The sequence below is a fragment of the Suillus paluster genome (genome assembly GCF_016628075.1).
Source record: "Suillus paluster strain FC165 chromosome Unknown EDB91scaffold_85, whole genome shotgun sequence".
NCBI classification, from domain to species: domain Eukaryota; kingdom Fungi; phylum Basidiomycota; class Agaricomycetes; order Boletales; family Suillaceae; genus Suillus; species Suillus paluster.
The window spans coordinates 131236-155559 of record NW_024537645.1 but is presented as its reverse complement, the minus strand read 5'-3'; the positions used below and the strand labels follow the sequence as shown (position 1 = coordinate 155559).

Here is a 24324-nt window from a genome sequence, read left to right as displayed (position 1 = left end):
ACTCCGTGATGGGGTAAATCCTTGCATCGTCGGAACCGCTTCCCATAGCTGCTTTAACCGCAGTGCGAAAACATTTTCCATGTGTGGACGACAGTTACGATGTGGACCAGGTCACTGGGTCGTTGGGCTCGCTTCTCAGCGGGACCACAGATTATCACACTCCCATACGTCCCCTCCACGCATCCTTTCTCACAGACAAATCCCGAAGCCATGACTTCTTCATTGACGTGTCGTCTGTTCAGAGCGACCTTGCCTTTGCCTCGCTTCGGGTCATAGAGCGCGGACTTCGCTTCAATATCTGCTCCTTGAAGAGTTCTCGCGTTCCTAATTCTGCCGTGTGTGACTTGGAGAAACGAGCGAAGAAGTCCATTCTGGCTGAACCATTGTACTCATGTCGATTCTGGGGGACTCGTGTGGCAGTTACATCTTTCGCAGTCATCACTCGCTAAGGAAATCGAAGCTTTCTTCAACGGGGAGCGCCTCCTTTGGTGGTTGGAAGCACTGTCTCTGATGAAAAGCCTCTGTGGCTCGGTAGGGTCACTCTCATCTATCGCAGGTTGGGTTACAGTACGTATCTCAAGTTTAAATATCTCCTTAATGGATTCTTACAAGTAACGGGGTCATTATAGGGTCATAGTCGAGTAATATCGGTGACTCTGTCAGAGACACCTTGCGCTTCGTTCGAACCTTTACTGCCATCATTCTACACAATACTCCACATTTATACTTTTCCGCTCTGCCGTTTGCTCCAACGCAGTCGAGGATATTTAAAAAAATTGCCACGAAGTTCCCCCTGCATTGTTGCTGGTCATGTCGTAAAGTCTCCTCAGATGGCAAAGATACTCCACAGGCATGCGGGGGCTTCAAGTTGCTCGGTTGCAATGTCGCCAGACGGAAAACGCATTGTCTGATGGTTCATGGGACGGAACAATCCAGATGTGGGATACGAAGACTGGCGAGGCATTGGGTGCCCCTCTCCAAGGCCACACCAAATCCGTTCGGTCTGCACAAGTGTCTGGAATAAAAGGCTGCCCTGTCTTCGTGATAGTATACTCTTCCTTATTTGCGCCTCGAATACATACACTAATAGAAGTAAGTACAATTCACCCAATATATGTTCGCCATCTCTCGATCCATTACTTAACCTAACCGACAAGATGACTATACAGGTACTATAGTCTTCCATAAGCAAACCGAATAGAAGGAAAATGGTCGATCTTGTTATGACGCAAGCAGAATGGCAGGCGCTACCGAAGGCGCTGTTGCCAGATGGCACACCAAGACGGTCAAAAAATGTGTAATTGTGTACATGTGAAACCTCCGCGCATGTAAACTAGCAGAGTTTATACGAATGCACATACTGACATTTTTATAGGTTAGAACATAGTTAAAAACTTGAAAGCCTTGAAGATGAACCGTACCGTCACGTTTAAAGCTCCGCTAGGTCTCGCTCCACCTCACTCACACAAAAAGGAGAATGACACAGCCATGATGGTTTAGCGACGCTGGACACCCGTGCTACCGTATCTTACGCATCATCGTATTACGAACTCTCCAGCCGATCAAAGGCGCTCTTCCCTGATTGACCATGAACTACGACTGCCCCTAGGCAGACCAAATAGAAGACAGTTATTCCTTCTTTTTATGATCGCAAGCTATGATCGTGTCCAACGGCGTCTCGGGCTAGTCATCGCTAGTATGTAAACGTCATGGTAAGTGATCAAGTCATTGGTGTCCTCGATGAGTACAACTTATCATCAACCCGAAAAGAATCGCAGTTGAGCCACCAGCGAAACCACTCGCGGCGAGAAAGATTTTCAGGCAATAAGCCATCATAGGTGGTACCAGCACGGTGTTAGGTGTCCATCTCGGTATCTGCTAGGGTATGTCTTTGAGGATTGCAAGCTTTCACAACAAGAAATGTTGCCTGATACCCGGCTAAAGGTTGTTAGGCACAAGGAAACCGATGTCGGTTCCGCTAATTTTGAGATCTTTGTCTTCGACGAGGACGTATCGCGCACGTGGCTGGAGGCGAAAGTACCGTCGTCGCTCCATAAAATTTTCACACATCTGATACCTATATATGTCCTGTGACAACTGTTGAACAATAACAGGGGATCCAACTGCATTTCAGTTGTATCCCGTGTTGTTGTTCCACAGTTCGCGGATCGTACTTGCTTGCGTACTTTATCACACGCTCAAAAGGACATTACAATGAAGCTCTGAGATAGGCAAGTGAGCACGATTGCCCCTTGGTAGGGTCAGAGAACTTCAACACTTTTTGGATAGTGGAGATTCTCTATATTGTTTCCCCACGGATATATATCCCGGATACCAAACAGAATGCGCTCCATAGTGCTATTCTTAGGAATGCTGATAACGCTCTCGACTCCACATATTCACCTTACTAATTACAGCTATGCCTCCCTAAATAACACATCACACACCACATCAAGGGGACGTGCGTCTCCTATTCCACACGTTACATATGCCATCGTACGCCCCTGTCAATGAACCTGCCGCTGTGATCGCTTCCAGAGAGGGAAGAGCGAGATGTCGATCAGAGCGGCGTGTATCATAGATATTTCATCTCGGTTTCAGTCATCTACCCGGCTTGCTCGTTTCCAGTTGGTGAGCACCGGCTTCGGTTATGCGGCTCATTCTGTCTCAATAGTGAAACTTGAATTCCTGCAGAAATCACTCATGAATACATATCCGGTGCCAAGTGTATGTATGACCCCAGCGAGCGGTACGCTAGTGTTGATTTAGGTCTTCTGCTGCAGGATTAACTAGTCTTTCGTGCGCTCAATTTGCTTCAAGTTTTTACGATTCCATCCATGAAATGACATTGATCCGCACGAGCCTTATGAACTGGGCAAGATCGACGGCGATTCAGCGAAGGAAATTTGCCCGTTGTATTTCCGAGCCTCGCACGATCAGAAAAAAACCCCTCGGCAAGTGTTGATCACCTCGCAATATTCACTAATATTCACCGGTCGGAGTTCATTCGATTTGATGTATCAAGAGCAGTCAAGAGCATCGATGGTGTTAATGCGATCATCAACCTTCGAAGTTGATTGGCAGTTCGACTGCTTTATGGGTAGAGAGCGCGTGTTGGCGCCTGGACCTGGTGGGAGACTAGGTCCATACTTATCGCTGACCTTCAAGTTGATTGACAATTTGACTGGAGAGCAAGTTTTTGCGACTGGCTGGAAAACTAGGTCAATACTTATCACCGACTGGATTTGATTGACAGTATGGCTGCGTTACGGGGGGAGAGCGTGAATTCGTGACTGACTAGAAGACCAGCTGAATGCTTATCGTCACTGCCACTTACTCACACTCACACACGAGAGGCCCAAATTATTCCGCATGACGTCGAGGGCCTTTCCACTTCGAAGTGAAAGATATCACAGTACTAGTGCTCCACGAGGGAAACGCCATAACTTCGCGTATACAGATTGAATAGCGCGAACCCGAATTACTGGACATGCCCGGATCCTTCTTGTGCCCAGATGAAGTTCTGTATGATGTGGTGGAGTGGCAACGGGGTCCAATTGCACCTTCGCAAAACGAATGAAGCGAACTACCCCGAGGAGACTTGGCGCGTCTTATGCAAGCAGAAATACATATTCGACGAACGGAGCCCCCTGAGCGCGCGCTATTAGATAGGCAACAGACGTGCCGCCAGGCACGAAGAAAAGAGGTTGCCAACCATCCGAACGAGGGTTCTGCCAGTTGCTGCCATGGGATGCCAATCTAACCGCACGGTTCTGAAAAGGACATGTGAAAACACTTTCGTTACATAAGGTTCTCGCGAGCAATGAGCCAAAAAAGTCGTGGCCAAAGGGGCGATGCTGTAAAAAGTCGAACCTCAGAGGTGAATCTACTTCTGAGTTCGTTCGGGGAGATTGGCTACATGAGATTGCACCAGACCAGGTGGATGACTCACGACCACCATGATTTGGAGCGACGATCCTTTCGCTATCCGCCCAGAATAATCTGGAGGAGCCACTGAGCACGTCGACAAGGAGTGATAGAGATATCACTCACGTCAGTTGTCCCAATGTAGAGATAAATGCGGCACGCTCCGCACGGAAATAAATGCGACGAAGATAGATAACCTTCGCAAAAGTGCACTGCTTTCAGGCTACTAACAGTGATGGTGCGGGAATTACGCGACTCACACCCTTTTCATGAATCTGATGATGCGCGATGTGGTCCTAGGAGGATATTGTGTTGTAGCAAAAACTGAGGAGAAAACCTACCGTAACCGTGACGATTACTACTATGGTGGTACGGTTTCATGTTCAGAAGATATTGACGTGTCTGTTTCAGAGACTGTCGTGATGCGGTAGGCAGAGCAAAGCTGAGTTACACCAGGTTATACCCGGATACCGACAAGTGTTTATCCTTTATCGATCGCACATGTATTCCCAATTAGGCAACTCTTCAAGTTCATTCCGCCCTTTCCGAACCGCTGAGCTCGTCTATCCTTCCAAGTCGCTCCTCTTCAGTCGTAAGTTCAAGCACATTTAGGGCTTCGGCGCTTGATATTATCACCGAGCAGGACCCCAACGTGATGAAATCTGGCATCTGCATCTTAGTAAGTACTCGGAGAACTGTGTAGATAACCGTCTTTGTCAAGGCGACTCCACTCTAGCTTCTGGCAGTTTTTTTTATCTCCATTGACGTCACTCCACTAAACAAAGGATGACTGGTAGATGCGAAGTATATAACATGGGGTCATAAATTGACCAGAGATCATCCGCTTCAGCCTTTCCACTGCAGCAGCCTCTCATACCTTGCACAACTTGATCCCCGCCCCCCACACTACAATCTTGAACGAAATAATGTCGTCTCAAACATTTTATGCCGACGCTGTCCTGTTCGACATGGTGTGTATTTTCTTCTGTGGGGGTTCCAAATCTAACTCTGCCAGTGTGTTACAGGACGGTACCCTCACTGACTCTATCGCAGCCGTTGAGGCAGCTTGGGGCAAAGTTGCCAAAGACATTGGTCAAGACCCCGCCTATGTGATCGCTGCTACCCACGGCAAGCGCGCCGTCGACAATCTCTCACAATTCAAGCCGCACATCAAGGCGCACGAGATGGACGACGAGGTGCAGAATTTCGAGGAGACCATTCTCTTCTTCGCAGATGCCTACAACGTCCACGGACCGGGCTCGCAGCTCACATCGCTCGCGAACTCGCCGTTTGCCAATTCCCCTCTTAGCTCCGGTTTCGCAACCCCTGATCTGTCGATGACACCAAGCAGCTCCGCGCCTTCTTCTCGTGCATCATCATTCGTCTCACCTCGCCGACCTTCATTTGCTAGCAAGCTGAATAGCATGCTGGCTATGACAGTCGTACCCGAGGCTTCTGTCTACGGCCATGGTCCCCACTTCGAGAACTCTATCATGGAAGAAGATCAGCAGGACGTCATCATGTTCGAGGCAGACAAAAAGAAACACTGCCTACAGGCATGGCAACAGGAAGCAGCAAGTGTTGATCGCTCTGTCAGGATTTTGCCCGGTGTGAAGAGAATGATGAGTTCTATTCCTGAAGGCCGTTATGCCGTCGCCACTTCGGGCGCAAAAACATATGGTACGTGGGTTTCTATTTGTGACGGAGTATGATTTTGATATGATCGTTACAGCATATGGTTGCATGACTCGCGTGGGCATCACCCCGCCCAAGGTGACCATCACCGCAGACGACAAGCGTCTCAAGGCTGGCAAGCCCGCCCCAGACCCATTTCTCCTCGCTGCTAGCGAACTCGGTTTTTCTGCCAAAAACTGCTGTCGTGTTCGAGGACTCCCCAAGTGGAATCCGCGCAGGTGTTGCTAGCGGTGCCACCGTAATCGCTGTGTGCACCAGCCATGAGAGGAAGCAGATCGAGCACGTTGGCGCACACTTTTTGGTGGAAAACATGGACAAAGTGAAGTGCGAGCCATGTGCGGACGGCAGACTCAAGTTTACCGTTCAGCTATGATTTTTCCTATCTTGACCTTTCCTTGAGTGGAAAGGCCGCGCTACCTCCGCGATATACCATCCACCTTCCCTCTCTATTCCCATCTGTACGATACGATTCTTGCGTAGATCTGCACTCCACTTCGAGACGCGTATACATATATAGAGCACTAGGATTGCTCTTGTAACTTAGAATATGCAGTTCCCAACCTAGTGGCACCGCGTGCCTGTTTCCCGTTATTCAGCGAGAACACCGTATGATAGTGTCGTTGACCCGAAGGACTGAAGGGGACTATGTAGTCTTGAAATGATAGTAGATCCGATCTCGATCTCTCCCGCGAATTTCAGCCTTGCAATGATATAGTCTTTAAGGAGGGTATGTTCTGTCAAACGCTGAGACTGCTGTATACTACTGGTGGATAAGTGGGGGAATGCATTCTGGACTTCTGAGTTTGCATGGCGCTTTGTCCGGTCCCATCGCAGTGGCAGGAAACTTCCAAATTATGAGTAAGTACCACCGATAAGTATATCCTTCAGGACTATGTGCCCACCCTAGCAAGAAGATCTTGCTGTTACTGTCCCATCGATGAAGACCAGAAGCCTTAGCACATCAGCCGGTGCAAAGTACCACAGAATTCAAATCGCGTCCTTTGACAGCACCTGATGACAGCATTCCAAAAGCATACCAAAGCCCATGTGTGATTTGGGTATCTTCTCGTCTTGTTCGACCCTCTTATGTTAGTTTCATCTAGTCTCCTCCATTGAATCGTTCACCGCGTCCCTAACCCTCCTTTCCCAACGACCTCGTCCAAAAACGCGTTTGAAAGCTTCACGCATTGTTCGTAGCACTTCGTAAATCCATCCTGCGGATCATTTCTGAGACTAATTCACTGTCGATGGTGACAATGAATCCGACTCACCATTCCCCCATAATACGGGTCCTGAATTGGCTTGTTATCTGACAAGTAGGAGCCCCAGAGCCTCACTGTCGCTTCTGATCCTTCACTGCGACCGAAATGTCGCTCCAACGCGCGCAGGTTGGAACCGTCGGCTGCGAGTATGTAATTGAAGGAGGTGAAATCGGAGGCGCGGACTTGCCGCGCTGCGTGGGATATGGGAACGTTGTTCTGCAAGTGATCCTTAGGAACACATTACGATATTAAGCGAGGTAAGATGCATACCGTGTTGCACACTTCGATTGTCCTACGGTCCGTAATAGTTGGGCAGGGTGAAACAATAGTACAAATGCGTACTCACCGTTCGTCAGGATCTTCTCCTACATGTGCTGCAGCCGTGCCAGCGCTGTCAACGTGAATATCGGTGATCCCGCGCTTGAGGGCTTCGTTACGGAGCACAGCTTCTCCCATGGGGGAGCGGCAGATATTGCCGAGGCAGACGATGAGGACTGAGATTGTCATCTACGATCTATGTGTACAAGTCTCCAAGTCAGCGTGATGATAAGACCATGCTAATAATATTGATATTAATATTAGTATTACCTAGACGAGTCTAGGTCTACGTCCTAGTTAGTTACGGCACCGAATGTAAGCTACAAGAATACATACCTCAGCGTGATGATAGGACAACGCTGAGGCTAGCTAGTTAGTGTGGCGAGTGGCGGTCTTATCAGCTTTCCTGCTGGAAGATAAGTAGGAGAACTACGTTATGCCGTAGACGAGTATGTGGTTTGACGTACGTTACCAATAAATAGTTTGTAATAGAACTCTAAATCTGCTCCAACTGTACTTGTCTTCCTAGGTAGACCAAATACAAGTTGTTCGGAGCTTCATCAACGCCACATTAATACTATTTGCTCATCACAGAATCTTGTCCGGCATATATGAAGTGTTCTCAATCAGATCATAGACCTATCAAGATACTGGAGGAATGATTCAATTCGGCTACCCAAGTTCGATGAATGTCCATATCACCATTACATTAATATAGACCCGTGTGACCCAAAAATAAAGACCAGATAACACATACTATGTACAACATCTGCAACTGGAGTCGCAGCATTCCTTCCCGATAAAAAAAATGGATAAAAAAGGGCGTTAGAGGCCTGGAGGTGATGGCAGTAGCGACATTAGTCTTCAATGGGATGCTGGCACTGCATCCAGAATGGACCTGAGATCCGCGTTAACCTCTGATATGGAAAGTTAGCCTGACGATATTGTACACACCAATGGGATCCATCGGATCATGCATTGTCGTAGACCAAGCCCCGAGAACTCCATACTGAGAACGCACAGTTGCCCATGACGATTGCTTCGCCGCTGTTTGACAAGATATGATCAATGAATGAAGAATATACGTGCAAGGATCATACCACCACACCGGATGGTCTCCATTCCCAGCGACCTGCGATAACCTCAGCGTCAGCAAGAACGAACTGTCAGACTCGGATGGTGAAGCATACAAAGTGCCATCGTATTTGGTCGTCAGGCGTGAGTTTGACGTAGCCGACAATGGTGAAATTGCCATCCATCTCTCCTACGTAGTTGATTTTCGGCCGCGTCGGGTGATCCGGGTCTTGCTCAACATTGATCACACGGAAAAAGATGTCCACTGCACTGAATGTCTCCTGTAATTCTTCTTCTTCGAATATAGTGGGATCGAGTGGCTCATCCTCTGGCAACTGTGCAACGTAAGATTCCCGTCAGACGGGACGATAGTTACGGAGGAATGGAGGGTGGAACGCACATTGAGATCATTGTAAACTGGACAAGAACAATATGCCGCGTTAGGAACAATTGAAGAACAAAAACGTTGATGTCTTACTTAGTAACTCCCGGTGATCCATGAAACAATAAGAGATTCGCCACAAGCCCTCGACGCCAGCCCAATCAGTCTCGCGATTCAGATCCAGGCTGGGTGGTATGACAGCCTGACAGAAAGCCAGGTTCATGGAGCAAATTTCAAATGCAGGGTCTTCTTCCTCTTCCTTTTCTACCAACGCGCACGCGAAAACATGCGCGAGCTGCTGCATATGCACCCAATTGACTATTCCACTCCCATCTCGCAAAAAAGGCCCAAAATTGTTTGAGGATCGGTAGTTGCGCTGGCTGTACACATATGCTCGAGACTCTACTCTCTTCGTTGCCAAAGCGTCTCTATCAGTCAGCCCAAACCATGTGTGCAAGCGTGCGCGCAGTTGTTGTTCTTCATGCGAATGGCTCTTCAGATCAAGGAATGCGCCGTCTTGCAAGAGCGTCTGTATCCACAGCACATTATGGGACGTTGGCTCGCTCTCAGGGAAAGGTAGCGGAGGAACGTTCGTGACCATGTCAAGCAGGGTTCGCAATACCTGACATCTTTCGTCTGGGCGACAGACAGCAACATCATTCACGACTGTCCTGGCACGGATGATGCGCTGTAGCTCTTCCCTCCATTTGACGTCAGTTCGGCGATTGCCGAGGTAAGTGACAGCCTTCCGGGGGTCATCAAATGATTGTGCCAAGTAAAGAGCTCGCCAGAAATGTTCATCATCACTAGCGGGGTAGACGAGGCCGCGGAAGAGTCGACACGCTTGGGCTGCGCTTGCGATATCAATGGGGTCGGAAATCAGCATAACATGCTCTAATAGTTCAAGCGGCAGGTCCGTTATGTGAGCCGCGCCAGAAACCATTGGACAGCGTTGAGTCGCGGTTTGTGAAGGTACGTCAACGAAAACCGGAGGCAAGGCTATCTACGCTGGAAGGAGCCGTCTGACTGGGATGGAGAAGGAAGAGCGAGTTGGGAAGATGAACGTCCGGTCATGATATAGTTCAATAATACTCGAAAAAATTCTTTCACTATCGAGGGTCGTGTGGGTAGTGCGCTCTGAATCGAGCAACTGGCTGATCACGGCAAGACTGCAATCAATATAAATCCAACAGAAATTCTTTTCGTGTGGAAGTGATCCTTGTCCTCCCTGAGTGTGTGTATACTCTTTTTCTCGGGGCACGAGATGGTTCGGCATCAATGGCTCACAAGCATTTAGGGGTGATTGGTGACTGAGGTAGTGTGGCAGTAGCGGTGGCAGTGACTCTTCAGCCAAAGGTTCTGGGGCCATTCATATTGAGGTCTCGCATCTGGCAGGGTATATATATATTGCATCAAAATATTTTATACAACAAAAACTGATGAGCGAAGTCATTGTACTGCGGCCTCAGAAGTCTCGTCTGGAGCTATTGAGCGCGGTCATCTCGAGCTTGACATGGGTTGCAGCGTGGTCGAACTCCTGGACCGCTGGTTGGAGACTGGGAGAACGTTCCTGGATCTGCAATACCCGTCTCGGGTTTCGTCACAATGCCTTAGCTCCACCTGGATATACTGATACGGCGGATCATAGCGGGGAAAGAGGGCTGGAAATCGTCATGTTTGCCATCAGAGTCGCTCCCCCTGTGTCGCCTTGGTAGCAGACCGCAAGGTACGCACCGCAAGGGGTGAAGCAGTGCGATCACGGCAAAGTAGCAGAGTAGACTGGGGCAAATGAATGTAGATGAACCACATACACGGCCGCGACGTCCGAGACGGAGTATGACGGGGTCAATGTACCAGGATGGTTGGTAGCACCTAATTTGTCTTGCATTCGGCACACTCTCCAATCGAACGAATAGACTAACCACCAGTCAACACTCACAAGGTCCTACCTTTTTAGAGATGGAGGTTAAAAGGTGTGCTTGCTGGTGTACAAACGTGGCTGATTCGAACCTAATCGAAGGAAACTACTTAGCAGTGCTGTTCATGACCAGGCCAGAACGAACAAAAGAGCTTCCGGCATATGAGGATCAATAGTTGTATCAGCCGTAGCTTCAGTCTCTCGTATCGTGAGACGGGCTACGCGCCAGTACACCTCCTCCGCATAATCCCATACGTCATTCGGCTAGCCTAAACTGACGATAAACGGGGTTTTTTCTAAATAAAAAATAAATACGTACCAGCAAAAGCCAGGTGTGGGTTGGCGTGGGTGGCTTGAAGCAAAAATAATCCGGTGTGTATTTATGTACTCACCGGAAGAACAACCAAAGCCAACCCGGCTGACGCATGCGTGGTATATATAATCAGTATTGCCGCGAGATTTGAACTAGGGCTCGAAGTGGAAATTTTGTAAAGTTCGAAATGTCAACGCGGATGAAAGTTTGACTGATAGAAGAGAATCTGAGAACCTGTAAGACTTCCAGAACTGACAGCGAAAGCTTGGCGCGCCGAGGTGTGCTTCATAATATCGCACGTTCGGAATGGACAGACGAAGCGTGCGCGGGAAGGACGTCCATTAAAATGCACGTTCATTATCGCTACCGGAGATAGGCAAGTTACATCCAATCTGGTGTGCTCGCGAATACGTCTTTCCTTGAAAATGCCAAACATTCCCCATGATGTGAAAGCGGTCAGCAGATTGTTACGATGCTATACAATATCGCTTTAAATACCATTATGCTGTTGACCGATTCACTGGTGGCGGGACAGAAGGTAAGTACAGTTGCGGCTGCACGCACCTTAATTGGTCATTTCCTTCTTGCTGCTCCACTTATGTGTCGTGGTATCTATTATCCACGTGCTCAATTGGTTTTGACGTGTTTCACTGTCGCGCCTGGACAAAAGGAGTGATATTGAGTCCCGCACATCGCTGTGTCAGATCGAGTGTAGTTCAAATTTGTTTAGCTAGGCCCCTAAGTGGTGCAGTTGGCTGGCATAAAGATTAGGTGCCGAGGGGATTTTCACAAGGTGTGGAAAGACTTGTGCCCGAGCCTCTAAAACCACGAGTTCGGTAGCTATAAAACGATGTCACCCTAAACGCCAGCCGCATCATTTCGAAGTCACCTCGAACTCTAATAGACGCTAATCTGCGTTAGGCTAATCAGCACATGACAGGTAGACTTGCAGACGGTAAGTAAGTAAAACATCTTGGGCCTTGAAATACTTTGCCTTTATCCTTTGGACAAGCTTAGAATGGCGACAGGCACGAAAAACAAGAGAATCGTCATGTCTTTGATAGCAACTATTGTTCCGAATAATGCTTACGTAAGTTGAATGGAAAACGCAATGAAGGAACCAAAATACATGAACACTCATAACACGTTTTCAGTGTTCACCGCTTTCACGACACTCTTTATTATATTTTCTCTCGTTGGCAGGCCCACCTAGACTTCCGCTTTCAAGAACGTGCCCAGTGACCTGCGTCCACACCCCATAAAATTTACATCGAAATATTACGGTACGATTCAATTCTACGCTATCAATCCTCGTACTCACGCGCATAATCATACTTCAGCGCTCTCCTGATCACTACATTCTTGATACCTGTGATGGTCGACGCTAGAGGTCCTCCACCCGCGCCCCCATCTCCACCACACAAACGGTCTACGAATTATGGGTACTATATCCCGATGGACGGTGGTGGGAGTATGCTTACTGTGCGTTCTTTTTGTTTCCCATACATGGATTTGCGTTATGGGGCAGTGATTGATGCGCTCTGCAGCAAGTCCAGGATACCTATCCACCAGGCCTTGGAGAACCCATAAATGTCATCATTTCCGCCTACTCCGATTCACAGGTGCTGCAGAACTCCGTGGATAACGGTGGTCTTATCAATTATTTCCAGTGAGCGTGTACCTCTACTCAGGAAGGGTTGTCCTTACGTGCAAGCAGGTCGTTCGGCTTCTCGACCGAGTGTTTGGGACAGCATTCGGGTAGCGACCAAGCGGCTGATCTCGGCGACGGAAATGGTTATTGTACGTGTTGTTTTTCACTGCAAATCGGCTGCGCCCGGAGCTCAGTATTTCAGTGAACGAAACTGCCGTCATTCGTTGGGACTATGGAGATGCCAATCTTGGAACTTGCCAGGAGACGGTCGAAGGAGGGAACCACTTCCGCTATTGGATACAGAATGGGCAAAGTGCAGACTCCGGCGCAATATTCATGGCAGCTTCATATGAAATGCCTATTGCTGGTGTGTTGGAGAGGTCACTTTGATCAGAATTTCTAATGACCGTGTCACAGATCAGCATAATATCATAGTCAATGGGTACGAATTGTGTTCGTTCAATAATCTTCCACTGACATCTCGCAGCTACAACCTAGGTCGAGACTGGCTCGTTGGGAATGCCACCTCTCAGTCGACTATCCTTCCATCATTAAACATGACCAACACATCGACATATTCGGGACAAACATCCTTTAATAATTATACCTATGCAACTACCGCAACGTATGTATCTGGGCTGCTACAGAACACTAGTGACGGCATCAACCACTATCAGAGTGTTGCTGTCAACGGATTGAATGCGATCGACGGACTTGTGGCGGTACTAACCGTAAAGATGATCAAGCAGCCTGGTGGTAGTAATTCAAGCGGGTGCGTCGCAATCTCGATTGACGACATATGCCCATTTGTGCTAACTTCGTAAATTGCACTAGAGCGGAATGGTCAAATCGTCCGGCAGGACTTATGTGGACTCTCCTTGCAATGGCGTGCGCGATGCTCGCGTCATCGCTTTAGATTTACGGACCCCATTACGGACATTTCCGGACAGTGGTTACACAGCACGACATTACCTCGGACGTAGCTTTCGGATTATGATCCCTTATTTCTAACTTTCTGGAGGTATCCCTCCGCATAGTATATTCTCTGATCTCACTAGCTGGCTGCTACTCACTTGTACATTTCCGGTACATTCCTACTTATGACTTCACTTGTACGTGCATCGCTCAGACCGCATCTTTTTCAACCTAGATATTCTCATTTGGACGGATTATTACTTGTATCTATGTGCCTTCCAGCTACGCTTTAACACTGTTAATACCATGATGTTACTCGTGTGGGTTGATTATTGTTGAAACATGGATGCCATATGTCAAAGCGTTTGGGCATATGTACATTATCGTTACATTTGTCACTCCTTTCATGTTACACGATGATCAGCAATATTGGTATGGGTAAGGTATTGGGTTGCATAAGGTGCTCCTAGCGATCAGTATTCAGACCTTTCAAAGGCAGTTTCCTTGGCTGCAGAACGATTAACTCGAGTGTCGCAAGTAAGGTCTGTCACACTCACCATGGTTCTTCGCCTTCCGCGTGTCTATGTAGTCCAACTAGAATGACGATGTTATGGGCTGCACATATGATGAAGCTAGATGAAACGTACACCCTTCGTCTCGACCATCCGATCAACAAAGGCTCCGGAAAAACCAGCCCTACGGACGTCAAGATCAGTTGCGATGACTGCCCCACGGCCAAAGGACTTACATGATCTCCTTGGCAGTGTCGTAGCTTTCAGGCTTGCCATTCTTCTCGCAGTGATCATTGTATGCTTTCATTGCCTATGGTGACGTATCCGAGGTTGAATCGTAAGATCGATAAGTAGGAAGAAAAAAAACTCTCACCTCGTAAGAAGCGGCAGCAGCGAGCAACTCATGAGAAATGCTCGCCTGGTGAGGTGCATTGGTGACCTGCAATGCTCGCGATCAGATAAAGGGTGTACTGTACAGGTGATCGAATACCTGGTCGTAAGCTTCAGCAAGGTCGTCGTTCATGGTGATGATGATGAGGAAGATGAAGTGGGGTGAAAATCAGACTCGGGAGGACGGTGAGGCATTTATACATCTTGGGTTTGCGACGCACCTTCAGCTAGGTCAGGCTAGGTTGCGCTAGGCTACTAGTTGCACGTGGTCTCGTGCTAGGTCACTGCTGCGGGCCAGGTAAAAATGACGCGGTCGTGACGCGCCTGCTGCGTCATCCAAAGGAATGATGGAATTGAGTCGAGCACGCGCTGGTTTCTTCCATGGGAGTCAATGGACGCTATCACACTCTTACTATAATTGCGATGCAGCGTCACACCTGACGCAGTTACTCTGACAGGGACTGCGTTCGCGTTTTGGCGAGCATCCCACAACCAGTTCTTTTCTGCGGCCACCACAGTTTCTCGCCCTTACCGATGGCGGACTTGGGTGTGGGTGGGTTGCGACTGCAGCAATCACAGCACTGACGCTGTTTGAAAAAAAGTTGATCTGCTCGCACCTAAGTTTGGTGCGACTTGTCCAACGTCGCCTTTGCTGTTGGCATCCGCAGGGGAAGCGAGTCTGTAACGGCCAATGCCTTCGATCCCATTGTTTGAGGACACAGACGGGGCGAGTCAGACTGAGGATTATTACTTGTATCTGTGCCTTTCAACTACCCTAGTGAGTGTTGTTAATATCATGATGTCACCCATATGGGTTGATTGTGATTCTGAAATTGTTGAAATACATGGATGCCATATCACAAGTCTAGTGTACATTACTTATGGTTACATTTGTCACTCCTTTCATTTTACATAACGATCGGCAATATTGGTATAGTTCATTGGTTGGGTATGGCGATCAATAACCAGACTTTTCAAAGGCAGATTCCTTGGCTGAAGAACAATTAACTCGAGTCTCGCAAGTAAGGTCTGTCGCACTCACCATGGTTCTTCGCCTTCTGCTTGTCTACGTAGTCTAACTAGAATGACGATGTTATGGGCTGCACAGATGATGGAGCTGGATGAAACGTACACCCTTCGTCTCGACCAAGCGGTCAAGGAAAAATCCGGCGCCAGCAGCCCTACGGACGTCAAGATCAGTTGGGATGTTTGTTTTCCACGGCCATAGGACTTACATGATCTCCTTGGCAGTGTCGTGGCTCGCAGGTTTGCCATTCTTCTCGCAGTGACTGTTGTAGGCTTTCATTGCCTATGATGAGGTTGAATGGTAATATCGAAGGAGGTGAAAGGAGAACTTGCCCCGTAAGAAGCTGCGGCGGCGATCAACTCATGAGAGAGCTGGGCCTGGTGAGGTGCATTGTTGACCTGCGATGTTCGCGATCAGATAAGATATGCACTGTATACGATCGAATAAGTACCTGCTCGTAAGCTTCGGCGGGGTCGTGGTGGTGGTGAGGCATGATGATGAGTGAGTGAGTTGGTATAGATGAAGTGGGGTGAAGATTACTCGGAAAGACAGGAAGGTATTTATACGTTTTGCGTTTCACTGAGTTTGCGAGCACCCATGTTCAGCTAGTTGCTAGCTGCATCTAATCTCGCGTTAGGTCATCACCGGCAGGCAATAACATATGGTTAGTGTTGCCGTCGAACCAAGGTGACCTGGTAACTTCGGTTTGGTTCGAAATTGAGGCAGTTCGATACAACTCGATTCGTAACGCCTCGTTTAGATAAGCATCGAATTAGGAACGAACTGCCAAATGAAATGCTAAATCTGGCCTGTGACTTGGTGATTCGTTAGAGTAGTACTCCAGCAACCTCACATCTCTAGCATTTCCTCAATGTACTCTGCTCCTCCGTTGTCCGTCCTCGAACCTTTTGGTGTAGAACATCATTATACGTATTTTCGTCGGACCGCAGTACTGCTTTAGCGCCGGAGGACAGGCGCCTGCAATGCTGTACAATACAAATGTTGAGCAATCCTCAAGCGTGGTTAATTAGGCGACGAATGTATAGGTCGTCATATAAATTCGTGCGTCGTACTGTGAGTTAAGTATTATATTCCCAAAACATGAGTTTTCACCGGTGGAACAGTTCTGCAGCTTCTGCCATCCCTTCGGCATCTCAGCAACAGCATTATCACCCTCACCCAGGCTATACAAGTCTGGCATGGTCCGCCGCTCATGCGCGTCCACCATTTTACCCTCACACACCATGTGGGCTCCCGAACAACACTTCTGCATCTCCGCATCTCCCACATCCATTGCCTGTCGCAAATGCATTGGCAAACATGCATCACTTCGTGCAAGCCCCTTATTCACCAGCTGCAGCAAGCTTTACACCACCAAATCCATTTGCCGACATCACTCCTACGGCTGTCAATAATATCGCTCCAACTACTACTACGAGAAAACGCGAAAACGATCCCGCGCGAAGAAACACAAGAACGCACAGCATGCTAAGGCACTCGAAGAGGACCGAAAAGATGCCCTGCGTGAGCTTGAGCGTTATGAGCGTGAATCAGTCACGTTCAATGCGGGCGAGCGTGTGACTGATCTCGTTCGCTTCTGGGAGGTGAGCTCGACTTTTCCTTCACATAAGGAAGGCACTAAAGTCAAATTTCAGCGCATGGAAAAAGTCTATCCACTACTTTTCTGCGTTGCCATGGATGTCCTGCCAGCTCAAGCATCCTCTGTGCCGTGTGCACGTGTATTTTCATCCAGCAAAGAAACCTGCACACTCAGTCAAAGCAGACTCTCACCACGAGTAATGGAAGCACTCCAGATTCTCAAATTTTCTTACAGACAGGAGAGATTATGTTTCACTAGTGATTTGATTGCAAAAGAGGATGACTACAAGATTTCTGGACCTGTGACACGAAGGGCTGCAGAGGAATTGATAGTTACGGGGAAGTTCGATGAGCTTGCTGATCTATTACAAAATGTCGACGACGATAACGTAGAATGAAACATAGCCACTTCATATCTACTTCACTTTACAAACAATTCTCATTGGCTGGAGCTTCGAGCCGTATTCGTTACACTTCAGTTCGTTCCACCTCGACCATCGAACCTGGAACGAACTCCCATCTCGTTTCGATTCGGTTCAATTCGCGGCAACACTAATAGACGGACTGGTAAAACTGGCTTTGAATTTGGTAGGTCGCGTCGCGTCGCGTCAATAGTGAAAATTATATTGTTTATTTTGTATTCTATGCCACAGCTTGAAAAAACCTGGTTTTTTCATTCGCTGAAGGTCACGTTATCCTGCGAATCAGCTCGACCTCCAAATTCAAAGCCAGTTTTACCAGTTCGTCTATCGACGGCTTGCCTCAGGCACTGTGGGTACTATCCCTTCCGGTGCAATCGGCACCCCACAGAAGTCGGTAGGTCACACATTTTGGCGGGAAAACGTGACACTTTTGTTACAATTGGTCACAGGCAGTCACACAAAACCCTGCGAAAAAGCGTGACTGCCGACTTTTGTGGGATGCCGATTGCACCGGAAGGGATAGTAGTGAATCCAATGAAATTCAGGACTGGTCACGAGTCTAGTGTACATTACTTATCGTTACATTTGTCACTCCTTTCATTTTACATAACGATCGGCAATATTGATATAGTTCATTGATTGGGTATGGCGATCAATAACCAGACTTTTCAAAGGCAGATTCCTTGGCTGAAGAACAATTAACTCGAGTGTCGCAAGTAAGGTCTGTCGCACTCACCATGGTTCTTCGCCTTCTGCTTGTCTACGTAGTCTAACTAGAATGACGATGTTATGGGCTGCACAGATGATGGAGCTGGATGAAACGTACACCCTTCGTCTCGACCAAGCGGTCAAGGAAAAATCCAGCGCCAGCAGCCCTACGGACGTCAAGATCAGTTGGGATGTTTGTCTTTCACGGCCATAGGATTTACATGATCTCCTTGGCAGTGTCGTGGCTCGCAGGTTTGCCATTCTTCTCGCAGTGATCATTGTAGGCTTTCATTGCCTATGATGAGGTTGAATGGTAATATCGAAGGAGGTAAAAGGAGAACTCACCTCGTAAGAAGCGGCGGCGGCGATCAACTCATGAGAGAGCTGGGCCTGGTGAGGTGCATTGTTGACCTGTGATGCTCGTGATCAGATAAGGTATATACTGTATACGATCGAATAAGTACCTGCTCGTAAGCTTCGGCGGGGTCGTGGTGGTGGTGAGGCATGATGATGATTGAGTGAGTTGGTATAGATGAAGTGGGGTGAATATTACTCAGAAGGACAGGAAGGTATTTATACGTTTTGCGTTTCGCTGAGTTTACGAGCACCCACGTTCAGTTACGTTGCTAGCTGCACTGGCATCTGATCTCGCGTTAGTTCATTACCGCCAGGCAATAACATATGGTATAGTGTTATCTTATCTATCCCGATTCCCGGGCCCATCCCAATAGGGAGGGACTAGCAATCTTATGCGTGTGACAAGCACTGCCTAGTAGTCTGATCTATGAACCATGCTCACCAGAGTCTCGACTTGTCAGGGAAGGAGAAGTCGTATTTTTTGCACCAATCGTAGTGCTTCGACAAAGTATATCAAGAACCCGTTCTTGAAGGCTAGGATCAACGAGGTGCGTTCCTCTTGCATTCCCTGTTTTACTGGCGGCTGGAATTGGCTGGCATGGAGAATACGGGGCAGGAGTTGTTGTTCAACTAGCAGCACCCAGTGGAAAATAATGCCTGACTAGTATCATCTGTCTTGACATGTAGAAATGACAGACCTTGCTGGAACCACGTCGTGGCCGACGACGAGAAACAAGAAACACGCAAATCTAACCAGAATTCACGTGCGGACGACGACGCAGTGTACATGCTAAGGAAAAGACGTCTGTGTGTACGTAAGCCACCAGTTAAGTAGTATCAGTAGCGTAGTTAGCCAATGAAAATCGTTTATCGTTTATCGCCGTATCGGTTACGTTGACCAGTCAACCGGTCAAGCTAAGCTTTACCTGTCGGAATACAGACACCTTGTTTGGTTTACTGCTTGTTCGTCGCGACGCCTGTGCTCCACTGGGTGGACTGATGGCTGATCATATCATGGTCAGTGCTGGCGGAGGATTGGAAGTCCTCCTTCTGCTGCTGCAGGTGGGGGATACGGCGCGGCAACGGAGTAAGCAACGCAATGAACAGAAGACCCAAAAGTGAGAACTTACCAAGGTCCAAAATGCAGTGTCAAAGGTTGATCTGCTCGCACATTTGTTCAACGTCGCCCGTGCTATTGACATCCACAGGCGATGTCAAGTCTTTAAGGCCTTCGACCCTATTGTTCGAGGACATCGACGGGACCGAGTGTTATTACTTGTATCTATGTGCCTTTCAGCTACACTTGGACGCTGTTAATATCGCTCATATGGATCGATCGTGATCGTGATAGTATTGTTGAAACATGGGCATATGTCAAAGCGTCTGTGCATATGTACATTATCGTTACATTTGTCACTCCTTTCATGTTACATGACGATAAGCAATATTGGTATGGTTGGGTATTGTCAATGGGTTGCATAAGGCGCTCCTGGCGATCAGTAACCAGACCTGTCGAAGGCAGATTCTTTGGCTGCAGAACAGTTAACTCGAGTGTCAGAAGTAAGATCTATCATACTCACCATGATGCTTCGTCTTCTGCTTGTCTACGTAGTCCAACTAGAATGATGATGTTATGCGCTGCACAGATGATGAGCGAGATGAAACGTACACCCTTCGTCTCGACCAAACGGTCAATGAAGAATCCGGCGCCGGCAGCCCTACGGACAAGATCAGTTGGGATGTTTGTCTTTCACGGCCATAGGACTTACATGATCTCCTTGGCAGTGTCGTGGCTCGCAGGTTTGCCATTCTTCTCGCAGTGCTTGTTGTAGGCTTTCATTGCCTATGATGAAGTTGAATGGTGATATCGAAGGAGGTGGAAGGAGAACTTACCTCGTAAGAAGCGGCGGCGGCGATCAACTCATGAGAGAGCTGGGCCTGGTGAGGTGCATTGTTGACCTGCGATGTTCGCGATCAGATAAGGTATGTACTGTATAGCGATCGAATAAGTACCTGCTCGTAAGCTTCAGCGGGGTCGTGGTGGTGGTGAGGCATGATGATGAGTAAGTTAAGTGAGGTGAAGATTACTCGGAAGGACGGGAAGGCATTTATACGTTTTGCGTGTCGCTGAGTTTGCCAAGTTTAGCACACGCACGTTCAGGATAGGTTGCTAGTTGCATTTCTAAGGATCTTGATGATGTTTCGGATTTGACGGTCTCGCGTTTCGTCATTGCCGGTAGGCAACAGGGTAGAATGGTACTGGTATAGTGTTATCTTATCTTTTCCATTAGGAAGGGATAAGTTAAACTTGGGTTATTACGTAATAACTGCTGCCTAAATTCAGTCACGATGTTCAACTTTCGATGCGAGTCAGACGTCGGACATGTTTTAGCTCTCCTTATATTCTTGCTCTCAGACCTTAAATCTTCTCTAGAACACTCGCTCTCTACCTTTCCTTTGCGTTCTGTTTTTTTCTGAAACTGTCGCATCGCCTTTCCTTGTGTTAGCTGCGGTTCTACTCCAGTGCTCCCGATTCCTGGTGCACTGCACTATTCCAAGTATTCGCTTGTGAAAGGTGACACCTCCTGGCGGTGCTGCAGGTCTAGCGAATATTCGGACCATCTCCATCGCCTTCACAATACACTGCATCGAGACCGTACTCAGCATGTGCCAATCAACGGCTCAAGGTAAGTTCCGATCCCGACTTCCCTCCGAGGACTACTGGATTACTTATCAGGCATTTCCCGTCCGCCCAAACTGCACGGCGTAACGACATTCGCCACAATGTTGTGTCAAAGATGTCCAGCTTACAAAATTTGTAACTAGCCTGTACATCGAGCATGCTCGCCGACCACTCGGCGCTCGCAGTACTGCATCTTGTGGTCACGCCATCACTGCCTTGGCATTTTTCCGCGACCTCGTTCGAGAACAGATTTCCTTATCTTGTCTCGATTCAGAGATTAAAATCATTCACTGGATAGGTTCTCCAAAAACAGGTGATTGTATCGCTATGCCTTGATTGGGTTTATTCATTGTCTGTAGTCATTCTGCTGGCCATAACCTAATCGAGCGGACAATGCCTGCTCGAGTTGTTAATAACTTGCAACTTTCCTGGGCAACAATTACTTCTCGCTTATATATAATCCTCCGGTGTCTACTGGCTTGCGGCGATCAAACGATATTGGAATGGGTCAGTTCTTCTGAGTCCTTTCTGATTCTTCTAGACGTCACTACTATTACTAACCTGTGTCATTCTATTTCACACTGCGGGGTCTCGACTACGGAGTAGCTCCTGTAGTCGCCAGCGGCGCAGGCACTCGCAGTCAAGCTCGCAGTAACCGGAGATCGCGCAGCTTGGCTCCCACGCATAACTCGCTGACACGTTGTGCGACGTGTTTTCTCTGGCGGTGATGTGTCTAAGTATGTCCACAGCAAACACGCAAGGCTGTGCGAATGGTTTCCCGGTAAGGTATCCGATTGGTCGCAGCACAAGCACTTGACATCCATGACGGGCCGCCAGGCTGCGCCCTATTTTCTGCAGAGTCGTGGTTGTTCAGCGCGCCTATATCTGAGTCAGGATGCGGTAACGAAGGTACGGTCACCACGAATTCCGACTCCCGATGCCATGGTCATCGGAATATCTCAGATATGTGATATGATTTTGGGAGCGTTTTTCAACTTTGAACAGCCATTTTTTTTTTGGCTAGCTTGTAGGGGGATTGTATGCTGTGATCTCCTAAATATATGATTTTCTTTTTACTATGTTTTTTCGAATTTTAGTGTCGGTGCCTTAAAGTAAGCGGATTGGCTGTGCCTTTCACACTATTTTGGGAAATGCGCGGCTCTGAGCTTGAAAAGCGGTGAAAAAACTCTCATATAAGCACAAGTGAGTCACGGTTTTCTTCCGCATCCCTTTTCCCTCAAACCACCACGACACCAAAGAGCAGAGTTTACACTGCTTCTGAGGCGTCCAAGAGTCATAAAGTACTCTAAAAAGCTAACCGTGAGTGACTCAGTCCTGTCTGATTCATTTCATTGTGTTCTACGCGTGTTTTGTCTGTTGCCCGGCATCGCTGCGCACAATCATATCATATCATTATTACCGATTTCTATCATATCGATTGAAATCAAGAGTGCGCGTGGCTTAACGATGTCGTCGGCGTCTGTTTACCATCATGCATCGACCTCTAGTTCGCCCGATCTGTATCGTACAACGCCCCTCGCTGGGCCTTCACGAACATTTTCGGTGCAACTTTCGGGGTCAGGGGAGTCACCGCGATGCAAAACACACTCACCGCTCTTGGCTCAACGCCATACCCAACGTGATATGAACAGGGAACTGACTGTGTCGTCCAGAGCTTCCAGGCAGCCAACGTTGCCGCCTGTGTCCGACTCGTCCGTTAACACGTTCCCGTTTCCCGCAATTTCACATCAATCACACTATCTTAGTCAACATGTCGTCGACTCGCCAGTGCTAAATCGCTCGCCGATCTTGAATCGTCCACACCCGTCGCTAACACCCGGTCACCATGTCTTCTCGCATAATCACCTTGGAAGTTCCCAACTTTCAAGTTCCTCGTCTTCTCGCCATGTCGCGATAAACAGCAACTCAGAACGTCAATCGACGTCTACTCCGGTCTTCAATAACATTTCAGATCTTGCCTCTCATTATGGGATACCCCAATTTTTGCCCCGCGCACCTCGTACAACTCCTCGTAGACCAGAACCAGGAGAACCATCTTCTTCAACGCTGTCAGTTGAATCATTTGCATCACCAACTTCACCCGATTTCGCCAATTTGTGCTCCAACTACTTGACCATGTTGTCCCAAAAACCAGGCAACAATGATGCGACCGATGTCCGCATAGAGGACACGGCGCTATCGACGGCTTCGCCGTCTGACGCAGAAGCCATTCAGACGCTTATGGACGTCTTCGGTGGTGAGTTATTTAGTCCAGCCACAGTTGCGTGGCTTACGCAGTTTCCACTAGCCACGCCGGAGCTCACCATGTCGAACGACCTGAACGAATACCTCACTTCGCCCCTGCTCGACTCTCCCTTCGACGATGAGCTACTCACGACGCCTGCATTCGGCTCCGCCGACATCAATGCAGACATTCTGACCAGTCCGCTTTTGGATGATTTTGGTGACTCGTTCGGCGAACTGCCGTCTCTCTTTGGCGACTTTTATCCCCCATCCAAGACCGCCGAGTCTTGCCAGCCCCCCCAACCCAACTTCGATGAAATGTATCGCATCTCTCCCGGCACCCCATTGCTCGATACTCCAATGCTCGACACTCCTTTTGAATCGCCACTCGACACTCCTGCCGACCATTCACTTGCACGGAGAACTGTTGTCACTGGCACGCGTAAGAACATTACGCCAGAATCCCTCGTTCCTATCGATGCTCCTACTCAGCAGCGGAAATACCTCACCCCGTCAGCGACTTCTCGTAAGGAGGTTCCTGCTGTTTTCGCTCGCAAGCGAGCTCGTACGGCTGCGTTCGGTGACGAACAGGACGAGCTCAATGAGGATGTACGCATTACACCCTCAATGACTGAGCAGGAGCAGATCGAGGCAAAGAGGCGGCAAAACACAATTGCTGCCCGACGGAGTCGCAAGCGCAAGCTGGAGTACCAGCGTGAGTTGGAGGAGAGTGTTGAGCAGTACAAGCGCGAGAGTGAGATCTGGAAAGCGCGGGCGATGACTTGCCAGGCTCTGCTTCGAAGCCATACCATCGAATGTCCTGAATTCCCAGACCCATGAATGCGACTCGACTAGCCTCTCTTCGTTCTGCTGATACCTGATATTGTTTCTCGGACGTCCATCATAGTAGCCCCTGTCCTTGGCTAC

The 24324-nt window shown here is 48.4% G+C and overlaps 9 protein-coding genes across 9 annotated transcripts; 3 read left to right on the top strand and 6 right to left on the bottom strand.

Annotated features, from left to right (window-relative positions):
- Positions 1–4853: 4853 nt before the first annotated feature.
- On the top strand, positions 4854–5995 carry EDB91DRAFT_1239376 (uncharacterized protein; the record flags this gene model as incomplete). The annotated part of the gene is made up of 4 exons (XM_041321846.1): positions 4854–4898; positions 4953–5607; positions 5660–5806; positions 5841–5995. 4 exons carry the CDS (start codon positions 4854–4856, stop codon positions 5993–5995), a joined length of 1002 nt encoding a protein of 333 aa, XP_041172254.1.
- A 748-nt stretch (positions 5996–6743) lies between these two features.
- On the bottom strand, positions 6744–7391 carry EDB91DRAFT_1060519 (phosphotyrosine protein phosphatase; the record flags this gene model as incomplete). Its single annotated transcript, XM_041314350.1, has 4 exons — positions 6744–6836; positions 6894–7100; positions 7155–7176; positions 7231–7391. The coding sequence occupies 4 exons, from the start codon at positions 7389–7391 to the stop codon at positions 6744–6746; spliced, it is 483 nt and encodes a 160-aa protein (XP_041172253.1).
- Positions 7392–8112: 721 nt separating this feature from the next.
- EDB91DRAFT_1060500 (uncharacterized protein) lies at positions 8113–9601 on the bottom strand (the record flags this gene model as incomplete). The annotated part of the gene is made up of 4 exons (XM_041314347.1): positions 8113–8334; positions 8393–8611; positions 8677–8693; positions 8755–9601. 4 exons carry the CDS (start codon positions 9599–9601, stop codon positions 8113–8115), a joined length of 1305 nt encoding a protein of 434 aa, XP_041172252.1.
- Positions 9602–12263: 2662 nt separating this feature from the next.
- Positions 12264–13456, top strand: EDB91DRAFT_1253461 (uncharacterized protein; the record flags this gene model as incomplete). Its single annotated transcript, XM_041323655.1, has 7 exons — positions 12264–12371; positions 12437–12558; positions 12607–12689; positions 12743–12907; positions 12958–12982; positions 13028–13312; positions 13375–13456. 7 exons carry the CDS (start codon positions 12264–12266, stop codon positions 13454–13456), a joined length of 870 nt encoding a protein of 289 aa, XP_041172251.1.
- Positions 13457–14203: 747 nt separating this feature from the next.
- EDB91DRAFT_1161850 (uncharacterized protein) lies at positions 14204–14490 on the bottom strand (the record flags this gene model as incomplete). Its single annotated transcript, XM_041319850.1, has 3 exons — positions 14204–14277; positions 14341–14406; positions 14458–14490. Coding segments are annotated over 3 exons (173 nt in total), but the record flags the coding sequence as incomplete, so codon positions are not given.
- A 724-nt stretch (positions 14491–15214) lies between these two features.
- EDB91DRAFT_1161846 (uncharacterized protein) lies at positions 15215–15918 on the bottom strand. The gene is made up of 6 exons (XM_041319849.1): positions 15836–15918; positions 15717–15782; positions 15593–15666; positions 15490–15538; positions 15400–15436; positions 15215–15350 (listed from the first exon to the last, which is right to left on the bottom strand). The coding sequence occupies exons 1-6, from the start codon at positions 15875–15877 to the stop codon at positions 15316–15318; spliced, it is 303 nt and encodes a 100-aa protein (XP_041172249.1). The 5' UTR covers positions 15878–15918; the 3' UTR covers positions 15215–15315.
- Positions 15919–17923: 2005 nt separating this feature from the next.
- On the bottom strand, positions 17924–18660 carry EDB91DRAFT_1161822 (uncharacterized protein). The gene is made up of 6 exons (XM_041319848.1): positions 18578–18660; positions 18459–18524; positions 18335–18408; positions 18232–18280; positions 18142–18178; positions 17924–18092 (listed from the first exon to the last, which is right to left on the bottom strand). The coding sequence occupies exons 1-6, from the start codon at positions 18617–18619 to the stop codon at positions 18058–18060; spliced, it is 303 nt and encodes a 100-aa protein (XP_041172248.1). The 5' UTR covers positions 18620–18660; the 3' UTR covers positions 17924–18057.
- Positions 18661–19790: 1130 nt separating this feature from the next.
- On the bottom strand, positions 19791–20530 carry EDB91DRAFT_1161796 (uncharacterized protein). Its single transcript, XM_041319847.1, has 6 exons — positions 20484–20530; positions 20364–20429; positions 20240–20313; positions 20140–20188; positions 20051–20087; positions 19791–20001 (listed from the first exon to the last, which is right to left on the bottom strand). Exons 1-6 carry the CDS (start codon positions 20523–20525, stop codon positions 19967–19969), a joined length of 303 nt encoding a protein of 100 aa, XP_041172247.1. The 5' UTR covers positions 20526–20530; the 3' UTR covers positions 19791–19966.
- A 2759-nt stretch (positions 20531–23289) lies between these two features.
- EDB91DRAFT_1060517 (uncharacterized protein) lies at positions 23290–24237 on the top strand (the record flags this gene model as incomplete). The annotated part of the gene is made up of 2 exons (XM_041314349.1): positions 23290–23410; positions 23462–24237. 2 exons carry the CDS (start codon positions 23290–23292, stop codon positions 24235–24237), a joined length of 897 nt encoding a protein of 298 aa, XP_041172246.1.
- Positions 24238–24324: the final 87 nt, after the last annotated feature.

Excerpts from the sequence above, each read along its gene's own strand:
- EDB91DRAFT_1161846 (XM_041319849.1), bottom strand. The coding sequence starts at position 15,877 with ATGCCTCACCACCACCACGACCCCGCCGAAGCTTACGAGCAG. Across the intron at positions 15,783-15,835 it reads CCGCCGAAGCTTACGAGCAG|GTCAACAATGCACCTCACCA; the intron begins GTACTTATTCGA and ends CGAACATCGCAG. Across the intron at positions 15,667-15,716 it reads CCGCCGCAGCTTCTTACGGG|GCAATGAAAGCCTACAACAG; the intron begins GCAAGTTCTCCT and ends ACCTCATCATAG.
- EDB91DRAFT_1161822 (XM_041319848.1), bottom strand. The coding sequence starts at position 18,619 with ATGCCTCACCACCACCACGACCCCGCCGAAGCTTACGAGCAG. Across the intron at positions 18,525-18,577 it reads CCGCCGAAGCTTACGAGCAG|GTCAACAATGCACCTCACCA; the intron begins GTACTTATTCGA and ends CGAGCATCACAG. Across the intron at positions 18,409-18,458 it reads CCGCCGCCGCTTCTTACGAG|GCAATGAAAGCCTACAATGA; the intron begins GTGAGTTCTCCT and ends ACCTCATCATAG.
- EDB91DRAFT_1161796 (XM_041319847.1), bottom strand. The coding sequence starts at position 20,525 with ATGCCTCACCACCACCACGACCCCGCTGAAGCTTACGAGCAG. Across the intron at positions 20,430-20,483 it reads CCGCTGAAGCTTACGAGCAG|GTCAACAATGCACCTCACCA; the intron begins GTACTTATTCGA and ends CGAACATCGCAG. Across the intron at positions 20,002-20,050 it reads GCAGAAGACGAAGCATCATG|CCAAAGAATCTGCCTTCGAC; the intron begins GTGAGTATGATA and ends ACTGTTCTGCAG.